General features: G+C 43.0%; 1 protein-coding gene across 1 annotated transcript; it reads right to left on the bottom strand.

Annotated features, from left to right (window-relative positions):
• Window positions 1–456: 456 nt before the first annotated feature.
• CLEC3A (C-type lectin domain family 3 member A) lies at window positions 457–9352 on the bottom strand. Its single transcript, XM_040443192.1, has 3 exons — window positions 9138–9352; window positions 4543–4626; window positions 457–2079 (listed from the first exon to the last, which is right to left on the bottom strand). The coding sequence occupies exons 1-3, from the start codon at window positions 9250–9252 to the stop codon at window positions 1688–1690; spliced, it is 591 nt and encodes a 196-aa protein (XP_040299126.1). The 5' UTR covers window positions 9253–9352; the 3' UTR covers window positions 457–1687.
• Between the last annotated feature and the right edge of the window lie 295 nt (window positions 9353–9647).

Raw genomic sequence — 9647 nt, 5'->3', positions numbered from 1 at the left:
ACTCCACTACTTCCTGGCACGTGATGTGGGGCATGTCACCACATCTCTCTTTTTTCACTTTGTTCTTCTGCGGAATGAAACAGTTCTGGAGCCTAACTCCCAGGGTTGTTCTGGAGGTTAATGAGAATCATGTAAAATTTGGTACAGTACCTGGGATATGATCAGAATGGAATACCATTAATGTCTACTAATTTCATTATTGTCATAATCTTTAAGGAGATTCTGGCTGTGTTGGAAAGAGTTGGTCAGGGTCAACCAAAACCAGTTGTAGGTACAATTTTCTCTTCAATATTCCCCTCCTCCCTCCAGACTTTAAGTCTTTATTGTCATATAAAGTTATTCTCCTAAGACATCTAAATCACCAGTTCAATCAGATACGGGGTATTTCCTCCCCCCAAACTGTGCCAAGTTTGATATAAACCAACATAGTTTGAATAACTATAATCAACATCCAAATACATTCACATCAATCAGAACTCAGGCTTTATTATTATGCAGTAAAAGAAACTAAAACTTAATTCCAAGCACATGTAATTGATGTTTGCAGAGAAGGATATTGCTCATAAGACATACCCAATATTTAAGGGAAAAAATGACACTTACTTGAAGAACATAATATACTTAGAATTGTTGGATTCTAAGAAGCCCATTTCCCAGAAGCCTAAGCTTTGTAATTTCTTATTAGGCAATGAGGTTATTTTACACAATCTGGTTAAACTAGTTAATGGAAATAGCATTTGACAGAATAAAATATTGCATAGATGTATCACTCCAAAATAGTACTATTGAAATCCAATGTTCAACCTCCAAAGATAGATTGCCCCTAATAAACTTAAATATATGCTTGTTGAAATATATGTAAGTATATAAAGTATATAAAAAAAGGAAGCTGACATATTTAATATCAGCTCTCCATTTCATCCAGGAGGATAATGATACGAAAGCAAGGGAAAAGTAGACATATTTTCTTTTTCCTATTTTACCTCCCCATTCAGTCTGCCTTTGGGTTACTCATTCAAGTCAGAAATCGTAACGGAATGCTGGGGCTAGAAGTTGACCAAATATGCTCCTTTTCAGATCATGACTGAGCATTTTCAGATTCAGCATGTATATATGGTGGAGGAAGAGGGTCTTGAAGAAAAGAAAGTTAAATCAGAACACTTCTGAGAAATCTGTATTCTGAAGTGGCAGACACAGTACAAGTCCCACCAGGGGATGCAGCCACTCAGAAAGGTTAACGGGCCAGCAAGGGGCTGTGACTGGGATGGAACAGATGGGGCACCAGGCGGAGAGGTTTCTAGATTATACCGCACCCTGAATCTCTGATTTAGAGAATTCTCATCAATAAAATGTCTGCTAAACTTCCAAGAGAAAATCTTCTAGCCTAAGCTTGTTTTTTCTGGATTTTGTATTTTTCACACAGTCCTGGTTTCTGGATAAGGGAGAGGGCCTAGGAAATTGGGGAGGATTTGAGAGCCCATTTTGCAGAAGCCACATTAACAGTGTGCACGTAGGTGGATCATTATTTTCTGATCTGTAGCCCACAGAGGGCAACATCACAATGAAACGTGATAGCGAAATTGGATATCTCTTGTATTCCTACGGGCACAGATGCCCATGTGACAATTCTGACTTCCTCTTGTGAACCATCAGCCTATAAATCATGACCGAGCTTGCAAAGGGTGTATCAAGGGATGATAAACTCACATATGTACCTCTTGGTGCTACGACAGACCTCGTCACTCCATTTGCCCTCAGCTGACTGGGAGAACAGAGCACAGTTTTCGCGCTTACCGCCATTAGGCTGTGCACGGTCCCAGTTGAGGAAGGAGATGGTGACTCCGTTGACATCAACAAACTTGCCCTCGGTGACCATGTCATTGATGCCCAGCCAAAAGTCATTGACACCTGGCAGGCTTCTTTTACCATAGTCTCGGAGGGCGTTGATCTCGTCAGAGTTTCTGGGGACCACCAGGGTTCCTCCCTTGGAGATACAGTCTTCGTTAGCTTCATGGAAGTGCTTCAGGCCTTCCGAAGCAAGGTAGCATTTCTTGTGAAACTTTGTGCCTCGGAGACAGACTGTAAAGATGTGAAATTGGATATATTAAGAGGCTTTTTGAATGTTAGACATCTAGGGCTAGACTTGGAAAACGGCCATTAATATTTGTGGAATGAATGATATGTGATGATAATGCTGAGTTAACATTTATTGGAGATTTTGTATGTGTCAGACCCTATGCCAAGCACTTTATAATAATGAACTTGTGTCATAATCACAGCAGTCCCATGAAATGAGATTGTATTGCTCTTGTCTTTACTATTGAGGCTTATAGAAGTTGTTATTGTAACAACTTAGTATGTAAAAATGTAATTTACATAGTATAGATGATCACAATTACATAAACCCACCTCTGTCCCACCCCACCCTCAAAACATGGTTTTTAGTCTCATGCTGCTTTGATATATACCTACTTGCTAGTTTGTATAGCTCCATTGTGTGCTGAATTTCCTTGGAACTTTTGGGACTGGGTGGTATTTCATAATGATTTAAAAAACAAAACAGACAAAAGTCTGAGCTGACATATGGAGAGACAGTGATTTTGTTACATAGATAACTCAGCCCTGGTAATATTGTTTAGGTTATCCAGGATAAACCAAACATAAAGATAGTTTTAGGGTAAAGCATTAGAGGGTTGCCTGGGTGGCTCAGTCGGTTAAGCGTCCGACTTCGGCTCAGATCATGATCCCACGGTTCATGGGTTTGAACCCCGCGTTGGGCTCTGTGCTGACAGCTCGGAGCCTGGAGCCCGTTTCAGATTCTGTGTCTCCCTTCTCTCTGCCCCTCCCCTGCCCACACTCTGTCTCTCAAAAATAAGTAAATGTGAAAAACAACATTAAAAAAAAAGCATTGGAGAACCTCGCTCTGACAGTTACTAGGTGTGTAACTGTTGGAGAAAATACTTAATTTATCTGTGCCTCAGTTTCCTCATGTATAAAATGACGATAATCATAATGGCACCTATCTCATAAATTGTTGGAGGATTAATGTGTTAATGTTTATGAAGTATTTACCGTGCCCAATTGTGGGTAAAGCATTAATAAAACCCTTTTGCTTCCTGCATGGGCATTTGACATTCCTTTAACTTTCGAATTCTGTTCCTGGAAGCCCGATAAAGGGAATATGTCAGTAGTAGTATCAAGTAACATCGCTTATGGTAAAAACTAACCTTGAACTGGTAACATTTAGGTGGCCTGGGAGTTATAAATCCTTGATAGGAAGCCATAACTTTAGTTTTCCCTGAAAGTGCTAACTCTTGTAACTGCACAGGTCTCTTGCAGAACCCTTGAAATTCTGCTTCTGGAGTTGTTATGTGAGGTATTGGATCGCGAGGGTATGAGTCTTGTGAGCAAGGGCTATTCTTTTTTTTTTTTTTTTTTTAGACTTTTTTTTTTTTCAACGTTTATTTATTTTTGGGACAGAGAGAGACAGAGCATGAACGGGGGAGGGGCAGAGAGAGAGGGAGACACAGAATCGGAAACAGGCTCCAGGCTCTGGGCCATCAGCCCAGAGCCCGACGCGGGGCTCGAACTCACGGACCGCGAGATCGTGACCTGGCTGAAGTTGGACGCTTAACCGCCTGCGCCACCCAGGCGCCCCAAGCAAGGGCTATTCTTGAACCCACGCAGTGTGGCTCCCTTTTCCTTACGCCTGGGAGCCAAGAAGGGTAGCTCTGGGACAACAGCTTGGACAGCTGCATCCACTGCTTGGGAGCCCTAGCCCCTTGCAAAGAAGAGTGGTAAATGCTGCCCTCTTTTGGCAGAGCTGTGGTTCTAACCAATGTCCTTCCATTTGCATCTGATGCACAGTGTGGCCCGAGTGAGTCCTGTGATGCTGTGTTTAGTTGAACCTCAGCAGATCTCCCAATGGGCACGTAATAACCATCTGATGAATGCTAATTATTTTCGCCCATTAATACTTGCTTCAATTCTGTTTCATTGCCTATCAGAGAAGAATTATGAACACACTTTTAAAATCCATTATTGACATGCCTGTTTTTATTTCTATACCAGCCATATATAGGAGAAGGGAGTGGAAACCCAAGCTGATTTCCCAAAAACAGTTGTCTCACCTGCGTTTGAATCCTCTCTCCTAGACACACCTCTGGCTTGTCAATGTCTCTTTCAAAACGATGTCACCTAGGGGTGCCTGGGTGGCTCAGTAGGTGAAGCGTCTGACTCTTGATTTCAGCTCACAGTTTGTGAGATCCAGCCCAATGTCGGGCTCTGCACTGACAGCACTGAGCCTGCTTGGGATTCTCTCTCTCTTTCTCCTTCTGCCCCTCCCCTGCTCATATTCTGTCTCACTCTCTCTGTCTCCCTCTCTCTCTCTCTCTCAAAGTAAGTAAACATTAAATACAAATAAAAAGGTGTCACCTAGGACTTGACGTGTACTCTAGGTGTGGCTTGAATTGCTGGCAAATCACAATTTCTTTTCCTGTCTCTTTTGAGACAAAGCATCGATGGGGATGGGTCGGGTCTTACCTGTCTGTAAGGCTTGTATTTCCTTCAGGGCATTGACTTCTCTCCAGAGCTTTTCAACTTGAGTCTTCAGGTCTCCATCCTTTTCTGGGGGATATTTTCGAGGGGGTGGGGTGGGGTAGGAGGAATGAAAAGTATGTGATTAGAGTAAGATAAAAGTAAAACAAAATAAAACTTTGGGATCCAGAATGTAAGGTGGGGGTGGTCTTGATGAAACTGACCCCAGTGTACGTGAAAAGTAACGCATGAAAGGAAGTCGGCCAGGAAGATGCATAGAGCTTGGTTGTGCTAATAAAACCAGAAGGTCCTTCTGTGAGACAGGGCTGCTATGCCTCGCCAGCCCCATCCTGTGGGACTCGCCCTCCATCAGGCATCCAACCTGTTGACTTTCAGAGCATCTTAGAGCAACCTATGTCATCTCCGGACGCTTTCCTTTGGGTTCCTCCCGCCTGGAATACACTTGCCCCAACTCTTGTCCATTTCCTTATTGAGCTGAAATATCTTTTCTAGACGCCTCTTCTCGTTATTTGCTCTGTATTAGCATCTATCAGGCTAATCTCTTTCTTTGAACCTTTCACTTTTCTTGAGAGCACTTTAATCCATAATTATTTTTTACTTGCATATGTCTTCCTGTCCATGGTGCTCCTGATGCTTAATAGAATGAATAAACAAGATCCTAGGACTGATAGGGACTGCCTTAGATATTGACAGTTTGAGCTCTTCAAAGGCAGGAATTATAATAAATTGTAAGAAATAATTAAAAAAAACCAATATTGAGAGCCAGCATATACTGTGCACCAGGAGCTTAATTCTTTCAATATTCCCATGAAACGGACACCATCACTATCCTCCGCTCACAGAAGAAATAGAGGCACAGAAAGCCGAATTAATCTGCCATACATCTGCCAGCCGCTACGGTGCAGCTGGGATTTGGATCTCTCTCCCTCCAAGTATGTTCTCTTCACATCACTCTGATCTGCTCTTGCACAGTAATTGCCTGGGCCCTGGCACATGGCCTTAGAGGAGATGCTTGAAGCTTGGTATGAACTGTCCCCAGCTGCCTCCTTATGTAGATGCCATATGGGGAATCTGTGTTCCGTCCTGGATTTTTCAGGATGGTCCCAAATCTACGCACGCTGATTCATCCGGCTCTTAAACTTGCAATCTGCCAGCCAGGTGGTCCCACATTTGGGTTAGGAAAATGCTTTCTGGGGTACCCGGGAGTGGACCCCACCTCCTTTTCACTTGATAGTGCACATCAGTCCTCAAAGCATCCAGTAGCTCAGCTCAGAAATACAGTAACCCATGAATTTGCTCAAGGAGACCATTCAATCCAGAGTAAATATAAGGGTGCATTCAGAAGGCAAGCCCATCGACTGTTTGTTGGAGGCCAGGTTTGCAAAGACCGCGGGAGACTTGCTTCCAAGTTTGAAGTTGTCAACCATACAAATGTCACCTCCCTTCCCTCTCAGCTTCCTGCTCCATTCTGTATAAATAAGTGCCCTCCACAGGGAAGCTGTAAACTGTAATTAACATGAAGACACATGAATAATATTATACTCCTGAGAGTCCATTATGGCAATCATTATCCAGGTCGCTTGGCTTTGCCTCCTGTCCTTTGTGACAAACGTGGATGTGTTTTGTATACACTGAATGCAGGGAACAATTATTTCACTGTAAAAATTACATTTTATTCATTTCTATGACACATAATTTATTAAGACCTATGGCTTAAATACCACGGAACTTTTGTTTTTGGAGTTAAATCACTCAATAACCCTTTTGAGTTAAAAAAGAAAAAAAAGAAAAAAGCTTCCTTTCATATTCTTGATGTTTTTCTCCAAAAGTAGTTTCAGTACAGAAATGCAAAAATAATTCCTGGGAAGCAACCAGGAAACACACCTAGGAGTTCTACCCCAATCTCATTAACAACCAAAAAAGGAATCTTTGTCAACCTTATTAACCATCAAAGAAATGCAAATTAAGAGACATGTTTTGTTTTGGGGTTAGGTTAGCAGAGCTTCAGCCGATGATGCGATGTTAAGCTGTCCAGGTGTGTAGGGGGGTCACTCTCATACTCTGAAGACCGAGGCGGCCTGGGTTGATGCCATTATTTTGGGAGACGATTAGAGAGTGTGCTAAACCTGCGTTTCCTAGAGGTGTATTCCTAACGTCCTACCTTAGCATGGGGTCCATATATGTGTTCAAAGCCATTCACCTAGGCATTGGATCAAAAAAGATGGAAACCAGACAGAAGTTCACCAAGAGAGAACAGAGTACATGAATCACAATCCAGCCTTGCAATGGAAGATTATGCGGCTGTAAAAGGGACGGGCGTATGCCTTATGTGGATAGCCAGGATCCAATAGATGAAAGAAATTAATAGCCAATGCTTATTTGTTTAAAAATATCAAGTTTTGGGGCGCCTGGGTGGCGCAGTCGGTTAAGCGTCCGACTTCAGCCAGGTCACGATCTCGCGGTCCGGGAGTTCGAGCCCCGCGTCGGGCTCTGGGCTGATGGCTCAGAGCCTGGAGCCTGTTTCTGATTCTGTGCCTCCCTCTCCCTCCCCTCCCCCGTTCATGCTCTGTCTCTCTCTGTCCCAAAAATAAATAAACGTTGAAAAAAAAAATTAAAAAATAAATAAATAAATAAATAAATAAATAAAAAATAAAAATATCAAGTTTTCATTGTGCATTAGAAAAACTCTGGTAATATTATTTCCCGACCGGTAACAGTGGGTAATTCTGTGGAGAGGGTTGGGAGAGAAAAAAATGGCTTTCCTTTTTGCATTTCTAAAGTTTGGTATCATTCCCAGGTACTTAAAATATTTTAAAATTGTACGTGTTGGTGGAAAGAGAAGTGTTCGGTAAGTTCACGCTTATTGCTTCACTTACTGGTTTAGAATCTGCTTTCTGACCTAACAGCAAAAATTCCTTGGGGAGGCTGATGTTTACGAGGTGTCCCCAGTCAGTTAAAAGGCACACAGAAAGAAGCTTGAGTGAGCTCTTGCGAGTGGGTGGGGGTGGGTTGGGGGAGCTCGGCGCCACCTGAGCTGAATGGCTTTAGAAATGCCCCCACAGCACGCGCGCGCACGCGCGCGCGCGCACACACACACACACACACACACACACACACAGGTCCCCATCCCCCACCCCTCCCCCCATGGTCACCCCTTTGCCATTGCCTCCCGGCGGTGAAGAGACTCTAGCAATGAAAATGCCCCATCACACAGTGTCTTTGCTCTCCCTGTTCTCATCTTCACCAAATGCTTTATCATAAGTGAGAAGTATTTTAACCTTCCATCCAATAGAGGGAACAGGAAACTGGAGTATTTATAAGGAAAAGAGATTCCCCCTGAAGAAGCCTTGCATCAGACCTGAATCTTAGAAATAAATGCCCCCTGAAAAGGGCACTTTGTAATATATTCAGAGCAGGACACAAGACAAGCCTCCTTTTTACCCAACCCCCCGGCCATGCTGTGTGTCAAATCCAGGCTTGAACTCCATGGGTACGCTTGGTATGTTTTGTTACTAAGGCAGTGAACTTGAGAAGGAAATAGTGTCATTATATTCACCCTGAAATATCCTGAGAGGAAAATGAAAATAACTCAGGGGATCACTCTGCTTCTCTCTTGATACTTTTTTCCTCTTGCTATGGTTCAGCATATTGCAAATAAATTACTGTTGTCTTTGTTCTTTGCAGGATTTTTTTTTTTAATTTTGAGAGAAAGAGAGAGAGAGCAAGGGTGGGGCAGAGAGAGAGGGGTAGAGAGGATCCAAAACGGGCTCTTTGCTGACGGCAGACAGCCCGATGCAGGGTTCGAACTCACAAACTGTGAGATCGTGACCTGAACCAAAGTTGGACGCTTTACCAACCGAGCCACCCAGGTGCCCCTGTTTTTTTCTTTCTTACCTCTTCACTCAATTCGAGCCACCCAGATTTGGGGATTGCTAGGAGATTCAGTTTTGCATTACAGTGTTTTCGAACATGATGTGACTTCACATGAAGAAATATTTTTAAATTTAAAAAGAGGTTCAATTTCTCTCTGATGTGAAAAAGCTTAAATGTGTTGCATAGACTGTCCTTATGTTGTCAGGGGTACGAAGACATACGTACGTGATAACCAGTGATGAAACGGAAGCCATATCACAATAACTCTATCCTTACCTATACATTTAATAAGAGTATAGCTCTCTTACAAATACATTTGAACAGTTATACAATATCTAAGAATGAGACAGTATACTCTATTAATCAGTCTATTCTACTCGATCCCTCATTCATAATACCAGATATCCACATATCTATGTTGACTCTCTCTAAAGAACATTCTGTGTGGCTGAGCTCGCTTGACAAAGGATGTACAATACAGAAACTTTTTCTGTTAAAAACAAAAGGTCTACTGCTGATTCCTTGGAGTATCAAACTGTCCCAGAGAATTAAAAGGTCGCTCTGTTTTCTGAAATGCCATATCCACATGATGGCATGGCACGATCACCGGAGACAGTTTTCCCGGCAGAGGTGGGAAATGAACACTGCCCAGTCCCTCCCCACACTGAGCAATCCTAGAATTTTGCTGGAGTGAAAAGCCCCATTACCTTTCACTCGGCGTTTGCTGTGCTTCCTGGCTTTGAATTTGGATGTGTGGCTGGTGGTCTGGTCCAGGAGTAAGGTGATAACCAGGATGTAAATTACAAGCCCGTTCTTTGCCATGGCTCTTGGGTAAGTCTGATGACCACTCTGCCAGTTCCTCTGGAGTAGCTAAGAGGCGAGTGGACTGGGCAGCCTCATCTTGCTCTGGAGGGCGTGGGCCAGCTTTATAAAAGTGCGTGTGAAGGTTGGCTGGTGTCCTGCTGACGAAATGTTTCAATTCCTCGGCTGGCCACAGCATAAGGTGGCCCCTTGTTCTTGCGTCTCGGGTTAGACTTTTTTTTTTTTTAAATATTCCGGTTACATTTTCTACTTGACTTGCCTTTTCAGAGTGTATGAGAGTTAACTAAGAGCTTAAGGGTTTTACCTGCTTTCTTCTTTTCTTTTTTTTAAAGTCCAGGAAGTTTGGAGTCTCTCTGTGAGGACCTCAGTTTGTAAGCCCTTGCTTTGGACCTCCG

The sequence above is a fragment of the Herpailurus yagouaroundi genome, unplaced genomic scaffold (assembly GCF_014898765.1).
Source record: "Herpailurus yagouaroundi ecotype Mexico unplaced genomic scaffold, PumYag 190, whole genome shotgun sequence".
In the NCBI taxonomy this organism is placed as follows: Eukaryota; Metazoa; Chordata; class Mammalia; order Carnivora; family Felidae; genus Herpailurus; species Herpailurus yagouaroundi.
The sequence above is the reverse complement of the archived record's forward strand: the minus strand, read 5'-3'. Positions and strand labels throughout refer to the sequence as shown.